Below are 24234 nucleotides of genomic sequence, written 5' to 3'. Positions count from 1 at the left end.
GACGGATGGATGAATTATTGGATAGATAGATAAATAGATAGATAGATAGATAGATAGATAGATAGATAGATAGATAGATAGATAGATAGATAGATAGATAGATAGATAGATAGATAGATAGATAGATAGATAGATAGATAGATAGATAGATAGATAGATAGATAGATAGATAGATAGATAGATAGATAGACAGATAGATAGATAGGCACTGTATTGGATGGATAAATGGATGGATGGATGGAAGGATGGATGGATGGATGGATGGATGGATGGATGGATGGATGGATGGATGGATGGATGGATGGATGGATGGACAGATAGATAGACAGACACTGTATAGGACAGATGGATGAATTATTGGACGGATGGATAGATGGATGGATGGATGGATGGATGGATGGATGGATGGATGGATGGACAGACAGACACTGTATAGGATGGATGGGTGATGGATGGATGGATGGATGGATGGATATACACTGTATGGGATGGATGGATGGATGGATGGATATACACTGTATAGGATGGATGGATGGATGGATGGATGGATGGATGGATGGATGGATGGATGGATGGATGGACGGACGGACGGACGGACGGACGGACGGACGGACGGACGGACAGACAGACAGACAGACAGACAGACACTGTATAGGATGGATGGATGGATGGATGGATGGATGGATGGATATACACTGTAAAGGATGGATGGATGGATGGATGGATGGATGGATGGATGGATGGATGGATGGATGGATGGATGGATGGATGGATGGATGGATGGATGAATGGACAGACACTGTATAGGATGGATGGGTGGATATACACTGTATAGAATGGATGGATGGATGGATGGATGGATAGACAGACACTGTATAGGATGGATGGATGGATGGATGGATGGATGGATGGATATACACTGTATAGGATGGATGGATGAATGGATGGATGGATATACACTGTATAGGATGGATGGATGGATGGATGGATTGATGGATGGATGGATGGATGATGGATGGACAGACAGACAGACAGACAGACAGACAGACAGACAGACAGACAGACAGACAGACAGACAGACAGACAGATAGATAGATAGATAGATAGATAGATAGATAGATAGATAGATAGATAGATAGATAGATAGATAGATAAGATAGATAGATAGATGCTTCTTGACATCGTAACTCACCAGAAAACATTACATGTGTCACATAGTCTACAGTTCAAGGTTTTTCGCTGATGGCCCCATTAAAACAAATGTTTGGCATTGGCACGAGTGACCAAAGGTATAAGTATAGTAGCCCGGCCATGTATATTGACCCAGTGGAGCTCCCACTGAACAGTTTGGGTGGAAACAGGAGAGTTAGGTGAGTATTCATTTCTGCAGTGAGGTGGGCAGCTGTGGTTTTCTGTTTTTTTAGATACAATCAGGATTAGCACCCGGACATATCTTTTAGACACCTTCCTCTTTGGTCCACAGTTACTCCTATTGGATGTGGTTCGTCCATCTTGGTGGTATGCTGACATTACCCTAGATACCGTGGCTCTTTATAAATCACAAAGACTTGCTTTTTTGGTCATAGATGCGCCAATGAGAAGCGCAACAACAACTTGTCCTCTTTTGAACTCTGATATGTTACCTGTAATGAGTTCATTGCAATATTTTTTGCAGAACTGTGCTATTACTCTGCTATTTAAACCTTTACACTCTGCTCTTACTGGTGAAATGTGCAATCAGTGAGGATTAGCCGCAAGGCGACTCAAATTTAGCCATGAAATCTCCAACACTAAATAGATAGCCTTACCATCATCGATGACAGCTGTCCACATCTGGCTCTTCTTACTGGCTTGTCGCTCATGAGATTGACACTGCTGGTCTCTAAATGTAGGCAGACCCTTTGTACACGGCGGACCCTCACACACTTTATGCTCAACACTGGCCTTCTGACAGTATTTTCCTCCTGGACCGGGCCTGCACAAACAGAAACAACAAGAAATCCACTTATATGAGCTGAAGATGAATTAAAAGCTGAATGGTCGGAACCTGAAGATCATTACTCTGGCTGTAGGACAGTGATTGAGGAGAGGTTGTGTGACAGAGGTCAGGCTAAAAATGACTGATTTTTCCTTTACCTATAGTCCCATAAACCTTCATGTATCACTGCCTCTAATGATGACAGCTGACAACATAACCGGCTCAAACCTGTTGGATAACACGTCTCCTCGCATTTTCACAGTCTCCATCATGTTCCATCGTTCAATCTGTCTCTTTTCCTCTGAGAGTCTCTCCAAATGGTCAGAGTTTCCCAGCCTGCCTTCTCATTTTAATGAGTTTGCCTGACAGAACTGTATTGATGTTTCTCCTTCTGGTTTAAGGTATACCTTAATCGCGGAAGAATCTACTTAATGTATTTTGTGGTTGGTCAGATCTTTCACTTTAATTTTGAAAGTTTTTTATGCTCACAAAAGTTGCCTTTAATTAATCAAACATAAAGTAAAGAACAAGCCCAAATCAGAAAAAGATGGGACAGTACGCAAAACGCAATAAAGCAGGAAAGTAGTGATTTCTAAATTTACTATGACTTTTATTTCATTCCAGACAACACAACAAACATTATTGAAGGTGTTCCTCATGATTTTATAAAATTTTTCCAAATAAACACCTAGCCCAATTTTCTTGCAACACATTTCAAAAAAGGTTGGAACAGTGAAGCCTTTAGCACTTTGTAATGTTGCCATTCCTTTTCACAACACTTAAAAGACGTTTAGGGACTGAAGACACCAAATGATGAAGTGTTTCAGGTGTAATTTTCACCCATTCTTCCAGCAAATATGTCTTAAGTTGGGCAACAGGTCTTCATCGTAGCATTTTGCGTTTCAAAATGTGGCACACATTCTCTATTGGAGACTGGTCGGGACTGCAGACAGGCCAGTCAAGTACCTGTATCCTCTTCCTCTGCAGCCTAGAAAAAAGAAGGCAGCATATTGTGCTACAAAATCTCGATGTACTTTTCAGCAATATTGGTGCATCACAGAAGTGCAAGTTACCTTTGTCAAGGGCACTGACACAACCCCATACCATAACCAACCTAGGCTCATTCTGAAAACGTAGTCCCATAGACGTTTCTGGAAACTGCAAAGTACGTCCCGGGAGGTATGTATTTGTGCAGTTTTTGTTTTCTCGAATACGCAAGAGGCCGCTGTTCGCGCTTTTTCGCATCTCAAACGTCTCTCGTAGCCGTTCTCGCGTAAACCCACAAGAAGCCGCTGTTGAACGACCGTCTATCCGACTGGCTGAATGATTGACTGGGTGGCCGACCCACCCTCCTCCTCCTTCCCTAAACTCAAACAGTTTTACCGATTGACCCCCTCCCCCCCATCCACTCGCTTACTTCCCTAAACCCAACCAACAATTTACAAAAAAAGGTGTACAGAAAAAGAAAAGCCCTTGTCTATTTTTTACCAAGTTTTTATGATTTGACCACATTCTCAGCCTGTTATTCACTTGTTCACTTTATTTTTTGGATTCTGTTTTTGTCGGATCTTATTTCTGGAACCACTCTTCCCTGGAGTCAAACCCGGGCATCGTCAACGTCGTGGTCAGCTCCTCTCTGTGTCTCAAGTCTGCCGAAGTACATGTTGAGCTAACCAGACAAACAGATTGCGGCGGGAAAGTCCTCAACACAGAGGTAAGCGATGATCCTTTTCTTCTTTGGTCCAGAGCACACAGCATCCATTCCCCCACCAAAAAAAAAAACCTTAAATGCTGATTCATCTGACCACAGTGCACATTTCCACTGTGTGATGGTCCATCCCAGATGCCTTTGAGCTCAGAGAAGTCGACAGCGCTTCTGGACACTGTTAACATAGGGCTTTTTTTGGCACAGTATAGTTTTAACTGGCATTTTTGGATGTAACTGAGCCCATGTGGTCCTGAGCCCATGTGGTGATATCAATTGCAGTGATGCCTGAGCGATTGGATCATGATTGTTAACCTGGCTTGCACCCTTGTCCGATAAGCACTAAAATTCCTATGTGTTATACTATTTAAACATATCATTATTACCACTCTGTGTTCTGAGATAAACTCTATCTTCTCTCAGGGCTTTAATGCAACAAGCCCCAAATTTGGCCAAAAGCTATGCCCTGCATTGCAGTTTTTTGCTATATCTTCTCAGATTAATCGTTTTACTGTTTTAATATGAATATTTTTTTCATTATATTTTCAATAAAATATGGCAAGCCTTTTTTACAAGAAACCCATTTTTTACTAATATAACTAATATGGATAGTAGGGGCACTACACTAATTCAACACTTCTAGCAAACTGCATATCAGCAGTAAAGAAATACAACAGTTTTTTTTTTTTTTTTAATTGTGGATACGAGCTTCTGTCTGCAGTTCTGGAGACTATGAAATATTCTGGAGAACAATTCTGGCCCAGATTTGGCACAAAGCTGGCACAGCAGGCATTCATCCGGCACTGGCATACAGCATTTGGGTCAAACATGGCCCAGGTTTGGCAGAGGTGGCACCGTCTTTAAGGCGGTACACAAGATTTAGATCTTGATGTAAAACGTAGATGTAAAACGTAGTAATTGGCCCAGAATTTAAAAATTGATGTGTGGGTCGCGTGAGTTTGGCTAGTCTTGACCCACATTTAAAATGCATTAAAAAAAATTTGAGTAAAAAAAAAACTTCTAACAATCAGGTCACTTTGAGAAAAAGCATGCCCATAGTGTGCCTAAAGTGCAACGCTTCATGGGTTTATCAATTTCATTGCAATCGAGACACACCGACCTATCTGGCCCAGTTCAGAGTTATTAACTTGGCTGAGACTTGGCCCAGATATGGTCTGTGTTTGGCCCTTGTCTGGAACCCAGATTTGGTCCAGTCATGTACCGTAATTCACTGCAGCATGTGGGCCAAATCCAAATCGACTAAAGGATTGTTAGTCTGCATTATTTAGGGTATCCGGAGCCGGGAACACTTCCCAAAAAACTTTATAATTTGAATGACATCTGCACGTATGTTAGTCTGTTTTTATTAGTCCCGAGGTATCCATAATCTTGGACCAGGCCGTATCCTGGGCAGATGCTGTGGTGGACATGGAGGAGTGGAGAGCATGATTCCTGAAGGACCCTAGTGACAGACGAGTCTCTGCACTGATCCCGTGGGCCAGCCTGTACACCAGCCGGTGTCCTCTCATACCTGCAGCTTCCACGATGGAGTTCTTCAGCCTCCGGCACCTAAACTGCAGCTCTGCACAAGAAGTTTGGCCAGAGGAGAAATGGTTGTGTCCAACTGAGCCTGGTTTCTCTCGACGTTTTTTCTTTGACTTTCGTCAATTGATGTAGTTTGTTCCTCGCCGCTGTCACCACTGGCTTGCTTGGTTTGGGACTTGTGGAGCTGCTCATCAATGGATTTGCTCTTCCGTGGGACTGACACAGTTTCCATTTACTAGAACTTCTATGTTAAGCAGCTTTGACACAATTCAAATAGTAAAATCCCTATAGAAATAAAGATGAATTGAATTAGTTTGTATTGAAATATGTTTGCCAAACGAATGCTTTGAGGCGCACTGACAGCTTCTGTTTCTTTTCGCGCAAGGGATGAGTTTTCTGGTGTTACCAGTTTGCCCAGTAGCTCGCCACGCATTGCTTTTGAAAACACTATCAGTTAGGTTAAGGCAGGCATGTCCAAACTCAGTCCTGGAGGGCCGATGTCCTGCAGATTTTAGCTCCAGCTTTCCTCAACACACCTGCAAGGATGTTTCTAGAAAGCCTAATAAGAGCTTGATTAGCTAGCCCAGGTGTGTCTGACTGGGGTTGGAACTAAACTTTGCAGGACACCGGCCCTTCAGGACCAAGTTTGGACATGCCTGGGTTAAGGAAAGGGGGTGGGTGGGTCAGTCATTCAGTCAATCAGTCGACAGCAAGCTGGCTTGGTTGGCTGAAGTGTGTATTGTGCCCTCTGCTGTATTTGCAAGAACAAAAACTACGAGCAGACATCGTCACTGCATGCTTTTTGTTTGCGTTTATCCTCAGCGTTTTTTTTCCAATTTGTTTTTCCAAATTTAAACTAAAATGATTTTCACTGGCCTTCGAGCAGAAGAGTATGCAAAATCACACTTTGACGTTAGATTATGCTCCACAACTTTTGATACCGGCTTGTAACACAGAAGTAGAACACAGAAAGTTGACACGCTTGTTGTTAAAGTTACGAGCGATTTGAACAAGCATGGATGGTTCAAGTAGCAGCTCCAGCTCTAGTGATGAAGAAATGATTATTGTTCATCAGTGCAATAAGCAGCTCCACATTCATTTCGCCTTTGGGCATCTCTGGGCACTCGCATTGACAGTTTTGCAACTGAGCGGCTCCAAGTTCTGTTTACTGTAACTTCAGGAGCTCCATGCAAAAAGGTTTTGACGCAGCACATCAAAACAAAAAAACGAGCATTTCTTAAAAAAAGTAGCTTTTATGCCTGGCGTTTTGCGCGTTGGTGTGCACGAACACATTGGCGCCCTTTATTTTGTTAAACGTTGACAGAAAATGTGGGCAAAAAGCGTCCCAATGTGCACGGGCCTTAAGTTTATGTATTTTGCTGTCCCAAGAAATGTAGACCTGGGTACAAATCCGCAATGTGCCTGGGTTAGAAATATCGCAATGCTAGTTTCTTCCAATATGCATCACTAATTGTAAGTTACTCCAATCTATCTCGCTAAAATGTACAGTCTTTGTTGAAACTTTGAGCAGAGATAGCCAATGTGGGCTTTCCCAAGTAAACTTATCCAAAACTCAAAGACTATTCTTGCATCTACTGCTTTATTTTTTATTATACGCAAATCAAATTTCTCAATTCTGCTTAGAAACAGATCACGTCTGCCTCATTTTTCCTCCTTTTTCGCTCTTGGGTGTGCTTGATGCAGCTCCAAATGTTTTTACGATCCACAATAGAGTAGTGCACACAAAAGAGCGATTACCTTACAAGCGCCCAAAAACCAAAACTGCACATCTTGGACCACCGTTCACAAATTGCACACTGTTAAAGCTGGAAATAAAGAGAGAACGCTGAATTATTATATCAAGTTTAAAACACACACACACACACACACACACACAGACAGTTTAACAAGCTCTCTGGCAGGCTGTCAGACGTTGAGAAATGACACTCTGAGAGAAACGGCGTCATTAGATGAAGGAGGAGAGTGAGAGGAAAACTTGTTCCTGCCAAAACAAAAACAAGATTATTGTGGTGCATTGTGGGTTTGGATGATGACTGTGTTTGCACTGAGTCACATCATCTCTGGATCGGATATTAGGTTTTAATGAAATATTAGGTTACGGCCTGCTTGTTGACAATACTAGTCTGCTTTTTGTATATTAAATGAAAAGTAAAGGCCACTGAGTGATTTGAACACTTGACATGCTGACTACTTTTTAAAAACAACTACGTTCGTTAACATGGACACCAATAATGTGATTTAAATATGATTAAGACAATACTCTGATTAATGCCTAGTTCAGACTGAGTGATTTTAGCCCCGATTTTGGCTCGCCGACAGGTTTTGAGAAGTCGCCGACAAATGCCTGAAATCACAGGCAAATCGCTGCTCGTGCACGTGAGTGACAATCACACAGTATGAACTTTCAAAGACGCGATCTGAGAGAATCGCCGATGAGTCGCCGATACCTGTGAGATATTTGGCGTGCTAAATATCTGGAGCTGTCGGCGATTCAAATCATGCCATGTGAATTGAGTTTTGACTGAAAATAACATCAGCGATCGCCTACAGCCAATGAGAGAGCAGCTTTCACTTGTGTGTGCGTGTGTGTAAACCTGCTGCAGGCCAGCGGGAGGCTGGGGGAGAAGTTAAAAGCGATCTTTTTTGGTTTATTTGGACCCACAAAATGGAGGAAAAACTAGTGGAGGTTTGACAGGACTCAGGAGCAACCGTGTCTGTTTGATGTTTCATACAGAAAGAAATTAGTTTATTATCAACGTTGAGGAGAAATGGCTAATTCCCTTTAAACCCAGATGAGCAAACATGTACATTTTCTACCCCATTAAAGGCTTCTTTCTCATTATGTAGTTAATAACAAAAGATATACTACGTGTTTTTGGCTGTGAGACGTAGTTTGGACGAAGTTGTCGGCGATTCTTCCTATAGTAAAGTCATGCAATGTGAAAGTCCCAGTCGCTGATCCATCTTGGAGTGTAAACAAAGCAGCGACGAAACGCCAGCCCAGATAGTCATGCAGTGTGAAAACATCTGTGACATGACTACTGTAAAAATCATGCAGTCTGAACTCGGCATTAGAGTCGACCATGTAAACAGCCTTTTTTGATTACCTTATGCCTAGTACAGACTGCATGATTTTCAAAGTAGTCGTGTCACAGATGTTTTCACACTGCATGACTATCTGGGCTTGCGTTTCGTCGCTGCTTTGTTTACACTGCATGATGGATCGGCGACTGGGACATTCACATTGCATGACTTTACTATAGGAAGAATCGCCGACAACTTCGTCCAAACTACGTCTCACAGCCAAAAACATGTAGTGTATCTTTTGTTATTAACTACATAATGAGAAAAAAGCCTTTAATGCGGTTGAACATGTACATGTTTGCTCACCTGGGTTTAAAGGGAATTAGCCATTTCTCCTCAACTTAAGTTGATAATAAGCTAATTTCTTTCTGTATGAAACGTCAAACAGACACGGTTGCTCCTGAGTCCTGTCAAACCTCCACTAGTTTTTTACTCCATTTCGTGGGTCCAAATAAACCGAAAAAGATCGCTTTTAACTTCTCCCCCAGCCTCCCGCTGGCCTGCAGCAGGTATACACACACGCACACACAAGTGAATGCTGCTCTCTCATTGGCTGTAGGCGATCGCTGATGTTATTTTCAGTCAAAACTCAATTCACACGGCATGATTTGAATTGCCGACAGCTCCAGATATTTAGCACGCCAAATATCTCACAGGCATCGGCGACTCATCGGCGATTCTCTCAGATCGCATCTTTGAAAGTTCATACTGTGTGATTGTCACTCACGTGCATGAGCACAGATTTGCCTGTGATTTCAGGCATTTGTGGGCGACTTCTCAAAACCTGTCGGCGAGCAAAAATCGGGGCTAAAGTCACGCAGTCTGAACTATGCATTAATTCGACTAAAGTCATAGTGAAGTGCAGTACAGGCATGTAAACATCACAACCAAACCATTTTGCAGTACTTTCACTAAAATTTGCGACCAGACGCACACAAGGCAGCTGTCACGCGTTTGACAACAAACAAATGATAATGGCTTCAAGCAAGAGAGCACATTTTTGGTCAGCTGATGTGAACATCAACTGATGTGTGAAACGTTAGAGGAAACTAGCGTTGAATGGTGACGTAATGACATTAATCAAAATATGCACTATAATATAAAAGATAAAAGGAACATTCAAAAAGCAACTCATGTAAACACCATAATCATTATTATCTTATCATGGTTCCCACTTTTTCATGGACACCAAATACATCGATTTTTTAAATGACTAATAATTTTAAATCGAGCACCATTATAATTCACACCCCCAGCATATATAGCACCATGAAAGTCCTTCCTGTACTTAACAATTAACTTACACTTAATATTTACATTCAAATGTCATAATTATTGCAACAGAGACTAACTAGCGAAGTGCTATGCAGGTAAACCTCACTCCTCTGACCTCAAAAGGTGCTTTGGCGACAAGAAGCCATAATCTTTAGCCTTCTTGTTAGAGCAACAAACTTACATACAAAGAATCGCTAGTTTGATCCCAGCTCAGACCGGGTTGGGTGCAGTAGGACCGGTCGGTTACATGTGGGGGCTCGTCCGGGATGGGAGTGAGGTTTAGGGGCGTGAGTGTAACGGAGGCAAGCTAGCAAAGTGCAATGCAGGTAAACCTCACTCCTCTGACCTCTAAAGGTGCTTTGGCGACAAGAAGCCATGGTTTTTAGCTTCCTTGTCAGAGCAACCGACTCCCATATAAAGAATCGCCGATTAAAGAACATAGAACATGTAAACATGGTCATTGAGTGAGAGATGAAACTAAAGGCTTACGGCGGGTTGTCGCATTTCCTCTGTCGAAAGCGTGCTCCTGTGCCACACGTCCGGCTGCACATGCTCCACGTGCTCCAGGGACTCCAGTCTCCATCCACATGCTGCGGGATTGGCGTCTTACTGACACACTCACCGGCCCGGCACCACTAATAAACACACACACACACACACACACACACACACACACACACACACACACACACACACCAAATGAAAAATGAACATTTGCTGTTAATTTACTCATCCTCAAGTCATCCAACATAACACCATGAAGTCATTTTGCAAGACTTTTCTCACTGAATTCAATTAAGTTGGTTTTATGAAATCACAATCTTATGAAATGAAATAACCACGTTATTGACAGTAAAATTGTATTGACAGTCTTGCCTTAAAAGCAACAAGTTGATTTTACTTTAAACGAAGTCAGTCAACTTGTATAATTATACACAAAGTTGGTTAACTTGATAGTTTTAAGGCAACGAGTTCACTCTTTTTTTTAAGTAAAGTCAACCAGTGTTTCCTCTAGGATTTTTTCCAGCTGTGGCGGCAGACTCTGTTGGCCATTTTACACAGATCTACAACTACATGTGGCGTTATTTCATAGACAAATGTCATGGGCGCAGTATTAAGTCAAGTTCGCATTCATGTAATAGCCTACGAGCATGTCTGTAGCGCAGGGAGTGACACAAACAACTGAAGTTTGGATCCACGTGCAGGTTTATTAGAATTGTCAGGCAAGCAAAGGTCAATTCAGGTGCAAACAGATATATGCAGACAATCTAGAATCGTAGTCATATAATAAGCAAGGAGGTCAGAAGGCAGGCGGCAAACAAGGACAAAAGGATAAGCTAGGCTAAGAATCAAAAACACAACAAAGGCAGACAAAGGAAAACGCATATCAGTAAACAAGACTCGGCAACAGTGAGTGTTTCTGTGCTGTTTATGTAGTGCAGTAATCAGTCTAGAAGCAGCATCAGCTGTGGGAGTCTAATCAGTGGAGACTTGGAGCAGGTGTGTGTGTGTGTGTGTGTGGCATGACTGAATATTTAGTCCATTTAGAAGCAGATTTGTAGTCCTATGTGTGTGTGAGTGTTTACCAGTGACCTCTGGTGGTTAGATCGCTGGTGATCGTAACAATGTCAATATCGCTGCTTGAGCCCAGACTTCCTCTGTTCGTGCACAAAACTTCTTGCGCGCCCTCAAATATACGGTGCTCAAGTGCAGATTTTCTTGCGCGCCCTTAAATAAACACGACTGAAGTGTGATTTAGTGCGTTTATGTACCGAGTATGTCTCAAACATTTATTGGATTTGCTAGGAATATTTATGAATGTCTCCGATAGACTTGCGGAGCGGACCGCGGCATTAATGCGTCCTGAAGTAAAGTGAAACGGCTATAAACTCCAGCAAGATATAAGCTGCGTCCCAAATCGCATACTTATGCACTATTCTACTCCATTTTGTAGTATAAATAGTGTAATTAGTGCGTTCACACTGAAAACTCTAAAAGTAATAAGTGCACTTTAATTACCCGGATGATGCACTCATTCAGCCGCTAAAATGAAGTGTGTAATGATGGACACTTCACGCACTCAACGACCGCAGGTTTGCCTACGTAGGGAAGAGGCGGAGCTATCGGACGCACATGTTGGATAACTATTTATTTTGGATGGTGAAAGCAAAATTCTCCTACGAGAGTGATTATAGCACCTCCCGATGATGAATGCGATAATACTCACGGCAGGTATTATTTGATAATTCGGTTGTTTATTTCACTGATTTGGCGACCGTCAAATGTCATCAGGGAAACGGTTTGAATTTCCGCTTAGTAAAAAAACATATGTGTGCTATTTGGGATGACACTTCATACACATACTATCCTGTTGAGTGTGTAAGTGCATAAGTACATAGTGCATGAGTGCAAAGTGTATAGTGTGCCATTTGGGACGCAGCTTTTGTCATTATACATACTTAGCTAACATACTTAGCCACGCCCCTCCAACTGTCGGCGTTGACAACAAATGAAAATGTTGAGGGGGAAGAGGAGTCTGTTAGGATGAAATAACTCCCCTAAAACCATTTTCCCCATCTTTCTGAATGAAATTCCAACCTTACTACATCCAATCAGCTCGCAGCCAAAAAACAAGCCACACCCACAGTTTATCATATAATATTCCCTTTCTCTAGGAACTGCGTCACAATATGGAAAAAAAAAGTCGCAGCTTCTGCTTCATGAAGACTTACAATGTGTGCTAATATAAAAATATTTTGATTTTATGCAGATTTTAATCTTCTAATAAAGAAAAATGTGACACCTTGGATGGGCTGAGAGCATGTGCACACTGAATTCCATCTGGTCGTCCCTCTCACATTTATTTGCATTTTAACACCTTGCCCACATCTGCAAATTTCTCCCATTATAATAAACGAAACAGTCAGCTAACACCACTGTAATATTGTCCATTTGGAAAATGTTACAGATAATCGGGTTACCTTATCAGCTCCGCATTCTGTGCCGTCCAGCGGAGGATCTAGTTTGGTCTTGCATGACGTGTCTCCTTCCACTAAACACCAGAGACCAGCGCACATCAGGTGCTGAAACAACAGAACAGAGGAGACTTATCTGCATGGGTTATGAAACAGAATATCAATCTTGCAGCTCAAACAATAAAGGCCAAGGCCATCACCACCATTCCTTGGGGAAATCCCACAAGGAAAGAAACTATATGAGGACATATGTGTATATATGACACCTATATGCAGTATATATGCACATATATGATAATATATACACTGCATTTATGTGTATATATGCCACATATAGGCAATATTGAGGTGCATATATGTGCATATACAGGCCAAATAGGTCTCCTGTGTAGCTTCTTCATATCAACATATAAGCCCTGTATGTTCTACATGATATGTCTCCTATAAAGCTCATATCTCGCTTTGGCAACGGTCATGATGTCTTGACTAGGTCATACTGCCTATTATCAAGGCAATAACTAAGAACTAACTTAAACAAGTGCAAAAAAAAAACGTATGCATGTTCCATTTAAATTTGGTGTTACTTGTAATTCGCATGTTATGGATTTTAACTATGGCAAATAAGTGAGAGGAGATGGAAAGCTAAGATGTCTACACGTTTTCCTGAAACATTTACAAGGTCAATAGGGTAAATGCCGAAGCATGCTAATAGGACTTTTAATTTGCCAGTAACCTGGGTTAAGCGCTTCCGGTCACCTGTATGCCAATGCAGAAACCAGCGCTTTTAAGGGCTGTTTTCTTTAAAAATCAGTGATCTCCACTGGCTGAGTGATATCCGATACAAAGTGGGTTGTACAAGAAGCACTGCATTAAATTACATTTCCCATCTTCATGCTTTTATATTAGCATTTATTTTACCCCAGTATATTCAATGGAGCTTCTACACTAGCCTGCCAATTCTGACGGGCGCGTGCGAGTAAACGGCTTTTTGTCTTATTTTACACTTGAGCAACTAAATGAATGCCAAAGTTTATTTAACTGATTGTATTTTAATGACATTACAACATTGATGATGTAAAAGGAATCATATTAAATGGAAAACAGTTCAAAACAGTTCACAATAACAGGTCACCGGAAGTTTATCAGTATGGGAAAAACACTAGCTCGGCATACACCCTATTCTTTCTTGTATGAAGATAGTGAAAAAGTGACATATAACACAATGTTTTGTCTTTTTTTTCTTATTTCCTTTATTGTTTTTTGTTCTCTTAATTTTGTTCTTGTACTATATTTATTTCTTGTACTATTTAACCAAATAAAAATAAAAAAATATTTTAAATAATGTTGTCTAGCAGCTGTATTTTTAATAATTTTACTAACATATAGGTGAATACCCATATATGTACATATAATATAGGAAAACGGCCAATTTTATATATGTCACATATATCAGAAACCTATCTCAAAACCTATATTAAAACATATATGTTTATATAGGCTCTTTCCATGTGGGATGGTAAAAGATGTAACTTCAATACAGTGTAAGTCACTTTAGATCATTGGTCTCAAGCTTAATTCCTGGAGGGCTGCATCTCTGCACACCTGGTTTATAGTCTCTAGTAGTCTTGAGCACCTTGAGTAGTTAAATCAGTAAATAAATAAATAAAATAAATAATTAAAATATGAATGAATGAATAAATAAATAAACAATGAATAAATAAGTAAATAAAAAATAAAATAAAAAATAAATAAAAGAATAATAATAAAATATAAATAAATAAATTAACTTAAATTAAATAAACAAATTATGAATAAATAAAAAATACAAAAATAAATGAAATAAATAAATAAAATAAATAAATAAAATAAAATATGAGTAGTTGAATCAGCTGTGTTTGATTAGGGTTGGAGCAGAGCTCCGGTCCTCCAGGAATCCAGTTTGAGACCTATGCTTTAGATAAAAGCTTATGCGTCAATGCATTTACTGTATGTTATTAAAAAACTCATGCATGACCTATGCAAAAATATGAAATACAAATAAAAATATGAATTGTACAGCTATGACCTACACTCAAAATTATTTCGGACTAACAAATAAGATGTATGTATTCTGTTTGCAAGATTTCCATCCATTTAGATTACATACTTTAAACAAAATTTAACTAATAATCTTTATTCATTCGTTCATTTTCCTTCTGTTTAGTCTTTCTTTCAGAGGCAGCCACAGCGGAATGAATCGCCATTTATTCCAGCATATGTTTTACGAAGCAGATGCCCTTTCAGCCGCAACCCACTATTAGGAAACACCCATACACTCTCACATTCACACACACTCAAATACTAAGGACAATTTAGCTCTCCTAATTCACCTATGTTTGGCCTGTGGGGGAAACCGGAGCATCCGGAGGAAACCCACGCCTGATTATAATGATTTATTTTTAACAGCAGTGAATTAAATGTTAAGCAAATTATGTTTTTATTAGCTTAATTGTGCTTATATTTAGATTGGTCCTGAAAATAAAAACAGCTTCAGTAAATGTCTCATGGGTTTTTAGAAAGATCTCAACAATTTTATGCCACAAACTGTCAACATTAATCTAAAACTTCATTATGATGTCAAACATCATTTGTGAATGTTTTCGTTTCTTTGATTTCAATGTTTTAGCAAAGAAATTTTTCACTAAAATGATAATAATTATATTTCTAAGCTACAAATTATTTATTTTTTGTCTTCACTCATGCAAAAAAAAAAAAAAAAAGTTTAAACCAAGAGATGAAAACACACAAGATGTAACCATTGGATTAACAGAATTCGATAAAAAAAGAATATATAAAAAAAAAATAATAAAAATAAATAAATAAAATGAAGCATGAATAAATAAATAAATAAAATATGAATAAGTAATTAAATAAGTAAAATAAATAAATAAATAAATGCTGAATAAATAATAAAATAAAAAATTAAATTAAATTAAATAAATAAAAAATATAAAAAAATATATAAATACATAAATAAAATTGTATAAAAAATAAATAAATTAAAATAAACAAAATATGAATAAATAAAATATAAAAAATAAATAAATGAAATAAATAAATAAAATATTAATAAATAAATAAAATAATATAAAAAATAAATATAAGTCAATAAAACAAATAAATAAAATAAATAAATAACATATGAATAAATAAATAATATATGAATAAGTAAATAAATAAAATAAAATAATATAAAAAATAAATAAAATAAAATAAATAAATAAAATATGAATATATAAATACAAATCAAATAAAATAAATCAAATCAAAAAATTAAAAAATGAGTAAATAAATAAAATAAATAAGCTTGTACTAAAACATTTTCTCTCCACTCTTTCTGCTACCCAACAGCCCAACATAATTACATTTAAATGTGAAAAATGGACATTTTTTTATTTTTTTATTAGATTAAAATAAAAATTTAAAATAGATAAACGGAAATAAAAAAACAATGGCTCAGTGTTAAGCACTATCACCTTACAGAGGAAGGTCGCTGATTTTAATCCCAGCTGGACAAATTGGCATTTCTGTGTTGAGTTTGCATGTTCTCCCCGTATTTTCTCTGGGTGCTTCAGTTTCCCCCACAGTCCAAACAAATATGCTATCAGTGAATTGGATGACCTAAATTGGCTGTAGTCTATGAGTGTGTGAATGAGTGTTTATGAGTGTTTCCCAGCACTGGGTTGCAGCTGAAAGGGCACCCACTGTGTAAAACATACGCTTGAATATTTGGCGGTTCATTTCACTGTGGAGACCCTTGATAAATAGGGGCTTAAGCCGATTGAAAATGAATGAATGAATTAATAAAAAAATACAAAATCTTTCATTAAAATCCTCCACAATAGCCTTTCCTTTCCTTTCCTTTTTGTTCCTCAAACAGAGACTTTACCCTCTGAGAGGGACAGTATATTCCCAGTCTGTCTGACAAGTTTGTGTTTTCAACTTCAGGCAGGCAGTCGTCCATTCACTACACTGCTTTACCTCACAAACTCAATCACATTTTCCAATCTCACCGACAGCAACATTTGAAAGGTGGCAGGACGGCCATCAAATTGGCTTATTTATCCTGTTTCAGACGTCTCTTTTATGCCAGCCCCTCTCTGCCTTTCAGTGACCGACTATTCATCTCCGTCATGCACGTTTTATGTGAATCCACACGCTGTAAAACTTCACACAATAAAGACGACATATACAGTTGAAGTCACAAATATTAGATTTTTTATTTTTCAAATATTTCCCAAATGATGTTGAAGAGAGAAAGGAAATTGTCACAGTTTTCGCTAGAATATTTTTTTCTTCTGAAGAAAGTCTTATCTGTGTTATTTCGGCTACAATAAAAGCAGTTTTTAATTATTTTTAAGAAACATCTTAATGTCAATATTATTAGCCACCTAAATGATATTTTAAAAAAAGTCTCTGACATAAAGATTCTGTGACAAAAGATTTGAAATTCTAATATAAAAATACTATATTACAAAATGTAAATGTACAGTATAGAGAAAAGGAAGAACTGTGAGATGTAAACAGGGCGAAGGTTAAATGAAACGGGAGATAAGGTCAAACAGCGGTTTATCATAAGCAGATTATTGATTTTTTTTATTAATTTAATTTTAATTTAATTATTTTTTCATTATTATTTTTAATTTTTTATTTTAACTATTATTAATTAGCCTGGAAAAATATTAAAAGGCTTTTTTTTCATAAACAGCGCGGATGTGAATGTGTCTGAATGTTCTGACTGGCTGGAGTAGACGTCTCACGTCAGCGTGTTCTAATGTGAACGCACTCTCTCCAGCAATTTTCCTTCTGCGCTCACACAGCGCAGCATTCCAGCAAATTACCGGTAATGTTACAACTTCTTTTTTCAGAAAAATAGCCAAAACAAATTTACTGGTATGTTCAAAAAGGGATTGCCAGTAATTTTTTATTGTAATTTAATTGCCTGTAATTGTAATACTAATATTTCTCCAATTTTTTTGGTTATAATGTTTTTCAAATTACAGCTAATGTTACAACTTCTCTTTCCGGAAAATTCCTGGAATGAATTTACCGGTATTTTCAAACAGGGCCTGTTCACACATACAGACATTTTTCAAGGGGCTTTTTTTCAATTATTTATCCAAATGGTGTTTAACAGAGCAAGGAATTTTTTATAGTATTTCCTAAAATATTTTGTCTCCTGAAGAAAGTCTTATTTGTTTTTTATCAGCTAGATTAAAAGCAGTTTCAAGAGTTCACACTTAGCTGATAATCAATAAAGCGTATTTGGCATGCTGTCCCGGGAGAGAGCTCTGAGCTCGTTATATCCTCGAGCCCGGGGCTCCCTCCTGTTAGAAGGGCGGGAGAGGAGTTCCAGCTCAGGTAGGTCTCGAGAACTCCCCTGCATGTCACCGTGAGAAGTGTAAACTAAGGTTGTCGTGGGTGATAATTTGGTTTAGTCGATTGGCTATGGTTTATGTGTTTGGACGGAGGGAGAAAACCGGGGAACCCAGGGGAAACCCACGCGAACACAGGGAGAACATGTAAACTCCGCACAGAAACACCAAGCGGCCCGATAAGTTGGACCAGCAGTGTTTTTGCTGTGAGGCAACAGTGCTAGCCACTGGGCCACCGTTGCTCTATCGGAAAAGGGGGAGGAAGTAGGGGTGGAAGGGGGGAAAGCTTCAAGACAAACATAACTGGAGTTAAAAATGTAGATTATTTATAATGCTTCCGTAATCATCCAATAGGGCAGCTAATAAGGAGCCAGCCGTGTTGATCATAAGCACGTGATCCTCTCGAAATTAGTTTATGAATAAACCACACTAAAAATGTTTAAAGCCATTTTAAGATCAATATTATTAGCCCCTTAAGCAATATTTTTCTTTGATAGTCTACAGAACCATCATTATGCAATGACTTGCCTAATTACCCTAGTTAAGCCATTAAATGTCACTTTAAGCTGTATAGTAGTATCTTGAAAAATATCTAGTCTGATATTATTTACTGTCATCATGGCAAAGATAAAACAAATCAGTTATTAGAAATGAGTTATTAAAACTATTATGTTTAAATGTGTTGAAAAAATCTCTGTTTAACTGAAATCGGGGGGAAACATATACAGGATTGAACTTCAACTGTATGAAAGACGGGCATCAAGAGGAAATGTTTGTAGCACTGATATAAACTCCTACAGATGATGATGATTTCAAGCTCGGAAGAGTACAAGCTGCCTTTGAACTGATCAGATTCAGCAACACCTGCCATCCGCTCTCATGTTTTGACTGTGGAAAACTTCTCAAACTTACAGTCGGGAAATCTCCAGAGATCTGAGGCTTTGTGTGGATAAATGTGATTTAGTGATCAAGTGCGGAAACTCTTTTAAGTTATTCACCTGCTACAAATGTAGCTTAGATCATTTTTATGCTTCCATGTGCGACATGTGAGATCCCACGGGGGCAAGATGAAGAAAAACAGTTGTGCTTCTGTCATGTATTGAATGAAAGACGTAATTTTAGAATTCTGGAGAAAAAAGGTCAGAATTGAGAGATGTAAATGCAGATGTCTGATGAGAAAAGTAAAACTAAAAACGCAAGGTAAAAATTCGAAGAAAATCCGTGAGATGTATCATCGGGGTATTCACATGTTTTCATTTCTATCCACTAAATACAATTTCTCCAACAGTCATTTGTTTCATTTCTTTCAGGTCAGACACTTTGTTAGAAATTGTTTCCCCACTTTCCTAACCGCCCTCAAGAACACCATCTATTTTTTTTTCAGTTTAGATAGGCCCACACGGAATCTGCGCGCGCAGAAATCTGCAGATTTTCCGCAGAATTCCGCAGATTTTTTGCCCATTATTAATTCGGTTTATTTACTTGAGTAAATGTGTATATCTGAATTTATTCAGTTTTTATTCAGTAATTTATTACTTTTTGTTTAATATGTTAAGGTTCTAGTTATGATACTCCGCTAGATACTCTCAAAATAATTCTGCAGAAATCCGCAGATTTTTACCAAAATTCTCTGCAGAAATAGCAAAAAACATCCGCAGATTCCGTCTGGCCCTGGATATGGGTCAAAAACATTTAATATCAGCAATTTTAATTTAATAAATACACTAAGGCTGCGTCCGAAACCGCATACTACTCAGTAGGTACTGCATTTGAATTTAAACGTATTACTCAGCCGTTAGAAAAGTACGTTCTATACAGTATGAACGTGAAAAGTATGAATGGAATTCGGATGTACTACATCCGCCATTTTGTCATGGTCACGTGACCTACCTGCGTCAGTTGCGTCGCTTTACTCCCATTCATGAATTCGCTCGCGGGGCATCATGGGATAGCGCAGCGTGCATGGAATGCGCACTCTAGAATCTCGCCGGAAGTAGTAAGTCATCCGGGTACTTCTCGCATACTGATTTTCGAATTCTATGAATTCTAACATACTACTCGGCTTGCATACTGATTTTAGCGTACTATATAGTATGGAAGTATGCGGTTTCGGACGCAGCATAAATGAAAATCCTAAAGTTTCTCTCAAAGAATCTTGGGAAATCTTTGGGGGGGAGTTGAGGGGGGTGCTGCTACAGATCTGCAGAGTGGATGCGCGCGTACTGAAGAGCGGTGTTATCGCGCGCGTACTGAAGAGCGGTGTTATCGCGCGCGTACAGATCAGCTGTGTTATCGCGCGCGTACTGAAGAGCGGTGTTGTCGCACCCCTACTGAAGGGCGGGACCGAAGGTGTGTCGCGTCGCGGGGGCACTTTTGATCTTTTTGGAAGGGCACTTTCTATCCAAGACTAAAAAGGGCATGTGCACTGCACAGGTTGAGCCCTATGTGTGCACGTGCCTGTACGTGTACCACTAGTGGTACGCTAGCTTCCTTCTAGTGGTACGCGGAAGAATGAAATATGTCCTGTACATGCTACACACATTTCAAAATTTATCAAAAATGATGTATATAACATGTCATATATGACATATAGCCTATATTTCTGAGGTAATCTGCCACGTTTTTTAAACTGTGCAGAGTTGTAGCTGCTTTACTGCGCCTACTATGCTACTGTATTTCAATACTGCTCAATTTTGGTGATACTTGGAGAGACCATTTTTTTCTGAGGTGGTACTTGATAAAAAAGATTAGAGAACCACTGCGCTAGAGGAATTTGTGATCATCAAAAAGCACACACAGCAGCCTCTGGTGGATTTGCAAAAACAAAAACAGTGAGCAGACATACTTATGGTTACGTATGTTGCTGCTCCCAGAAATGCAGACCTAGTTACGTATCGGCAATGAGCATGGGTTGCAAATTTAGCCTTTTAGAAAAGACGTCTATGTGTAGACGTCTATTAGTCATCTGTTTTTAAAACAACAACAACAAAAAATCTTATCCTAATTTTTAAATTTTAATTTACTGTCACATCCTAAATGTTCCATTCAGATATATATTGCAGACCTTTCTGGATGCTTCTTACTAAAATCAACCATTCTCCAGCAATTATCCAGAGCAGGAATTAACCATGAATGCATATTGGATCTTCTTTAGATTAAAAGGATGCGGTTTCTTGTGATATTAGCTATAATTTAACTCTACTGTGGGTGTTTATTTAGGTTTATGTGTCTTTTTTAGGTATACCAACATATTAGGGCTATAAGCTACATTTAGTCCCCCTGTATATTTCTATATATAGTCTCACAGAATTATTAATCCCACTGTATATTTTCCACAATTTCTGTTTTACAGACAGATTATTTTCAACACATTTCTAAATATTATATTTTTAATAACTCATTTCTAATAACTGATTTATTTTATATTTGTCATGATGACTACATAAAATTTAACCAGATATTTTTCAAGATACTAGACTTCAGCTTAAAGTGACATTTAAAGGCATAGCTAGGTTAATTAGGCAAGTTAGGGTAATCCGGCAAGTCTTTGTATAACAATGGTTTGATTTGTAGACTATCGAAAAATATTGCTTAAGGGGGCTAATAATATCGACCTTAAAATGTTTTTTTTTTTTTAAATAAAACTGCTTTTATTTTAGCCGAAATAAAACAAATAGGACTTTCTCCAGAAGACAAAATATTATAGGAAATACTGTGTAGAATTCCTTGCTCTGTTCAACATCATTTGGTAAAAGGAAAATATTTGAAAAAGGAAAATAAATACTGGAGGGCAAATAATTTTGACTGCAACTGTACAGTCTATAGTGACTGTATTCCCAGCTGAAACACACACACACACACACACATGCACACACACACCTCCATATCAGTGCAGAAAGTGGCGTTGGTGCCGAACAGGATCTGGCACTGCTCATCAGCGCTGTAGTGCATCCCGGGCAGTTTGGCTGGCAGACGGACGAGATATCGGTTACGGGGATCAGTGTGCAGCAAACAACCACTGGCTTTAGACCTGGAAGACAGAATAGAGTTAGTGAAGACAACTAGACACCGCAGGTCAATAGAGTAAAGAAATCCATTCATAGTAATTACCCTATTTCCCCAGTTGATTGATGACAATAAACATTCTTTGTATTGCAAGTTTTCTAAAATGTTATATTTAATAATGTAAATGAGGCTTATTTGCATATATTTCAAGCACAAACATCTTAAAGAACATTTTAAATGAGCTCATTTATATTTTTACATTGAGTTTTATGAATCCATACAGCTTATCTAGGGTTCTGGCGGAAGCGTGCGAGAGTGAATGACTGTGTATGGATGTTTCCCAGTGATGGGTTGCAGCTGAAAGGGCATCCACTGCATAAAAAATATGCTGGATAAGTTAGCGCTGTGGCGACCCCAGATTAATAAAGATTAATCAGATTAATTAAAATCGTATTCATTCATTTCCTTTTCGGCTTAGTCTCTTTATTAAAATAAAATTTAAAAAATAAATAAAACAAAAATTAAAATAAAATCAAATAGAAATAAAATCAAATAAAATTAAATAAATTTAAATAAAACTAAACTAAACTAAATTAAAATAAATAAAACAAAAATAAAATAAAATTAAATTAAACAAAAAAAACTAAAATAAATTAAAAATAAAAAAACTAAATAAATAAAAATAAAAATAAAATAAAATAGAAAAAATAGAAATAAAACTAAGTAAACTAAACTAAAAATAAAATAAAATAAAATGAAATAAAATAAAATATTGTGAACTTAAATCAATATGGAATTAATAGCACTTACGTAAACCAAAACAAAAAAGGTCAGAATTGAGAGATGTAAATGCAGATTTCTGATAAGAAAAGTAAAACTAAAAACGCAAGGTAAAAATCTAGGCTTATCTAGGGTTCTGGCGGAAGCGTGCGAGAGATCTGCAGAGTGGATAGCAGCATCAACAGAGGTATCAAGACATTTGTGCTGCCCATTACATTACAGACCACAGGAGAGGGACAATTCTTCAGCAGGATAGCGCTCCTTCTCATACTTCAGCCTCTACAGTTAAGTTCCTAAAAGCAAAGAAGGTCAAGGTGCTCCAGGATTGGCCAGCCCAGTCACCAAACTTAAACACTATTGAGTATGTCTGCGCTAAGATGAAGGAAAGGCATTGATGATGAATCCAAAGGATCTTAATGAACTCTGGGAGTCCTGCAGGAATGCTTTCTTTGTCATTCCAGATGACTTTATTCATTGAGTCACTTCAGAGATTTATGGATGCAGTCCTCCAAGCTCATGGGAGTCCGACACAATATTCATACTTTTTCCACTGCACCATGACTTTATATTCTATACTGGACATTATTTCTGTAAAGTGACAAGACTTTTGTCTAAGCAGAGTCAGACCTTGCTGTCCTCATTAAATAATTATAAATCAAAGCATGATCATCTTTTATTTTGGTAAAATAAGCGTAATCTAGAGGCCTTTGCCTTTCATATAAGCCTCTTCTGATACCAAATGATCAACCAGAAGTCAAGTTATCATTCCTTGTTTCTAAAACTTGGATAGGCGACAAGACTTTTGTCAGGTAGTGTGTGTAAGTACTGCAGACGTGGAGATGTATGGCTTATTGCAGGAGAAAAATAAACTCATTTTGAAAAAACAGGGTTTAAATATATCTACTGTCATTAAAATCTACAGTCACTATTTAATAAAGTGCGACACAAGAAACACTTAAGAGTTTATGTTGGATGTTTTCGTTCATTAGATTTAAAAAAAAAAAAAAAAATCACCAAATCTCAAAATTAAGAGGTGGAGTACATGGAAAAACTTTTTTATTTTTGCCCGATCAACTTAAAAGAATGTCTGTATGTAACATCTGCACACACAATCGCAGGAACTGCAAACTTTCAGATAAAATAAATGAGAAATCGCTGTGCTCCTAATGGCAATTTTCCATTTCTAATTCATTTTCTTGAAATAAAACTGTCCTTTGTCCACTCTCTTGATCTCCCTATAAGCGTATAAGACAAACACAGACAGCTGTAACAGGACAGATTCCTGCAAAACCGAGTGCTTTCCAAACTTCTTCAATGAGGACAATGGAGAAATATTTTGAAAAGGCTGACATTGATGCTTTAAACCCTAATGAGCAAATACACTTCAGGATTCTCAAGCTCGTCTGCGTTCTGTAAATATTTAATATTGCAGCTCATCCTAAAATAATCAGG

General features: G+C 38.1%; 1 protein-coding gene across 5 annotated transcripts in view; it reads right to left on the bottom strand.

The window, feature by feature from the left end:
- Nucleotides 1–24234, bottom strand: part of adamts17 (ADAM metallopeptidase with thrombospondin type 1 motif, 17) — a 334091-nt gene that overhangs the window by 126447 nt on the left and 183410 nt on the right. For all 5 annotated transcript variants that reach the window (XR_012383118.1, XM_073908056.1, XM_073908057.1 and 2 more), the window contains exons 10-13: nt 21877–22027; nt 12590–12691; nt 10098–10243; nt 1809–1975 (exon numbers count right to left, since the gene is read on the bottom strand). Coding sequence is in view for 4 of the 5 variants with exons in the window: in XM_073908056.1 (XP_073764157.1) it covers nt 1809–1975; nt 10098–10243; nt 12590–12691; nt 21877–22027 (566 nt within the window). In the remaining variant the exon portion in view is untranslated. The remainder of the gene's footprint in view (nt 1–1808; nt 1976–10097; nt 10244–12589; nt 12692–21876; nt 22028–24234) is intronic.

This window comes from Danio rerio, chromosome 7, assembly GCF_049306965.1.
Source record: "Danio rerio strain Tuebingen ecotype United States chromosome 7, GRCz12tu, whole genome shotgun sequence".
Taxonomy (NCBI): Eukaryota; Metazoa; Chordata; class Actinopteri; order Cypriniformes; family Danionidae; genus Danio; species Danio rerio.
This window is presented reverse-complemented; position numbering and strand designations above follow the sequence as displayed.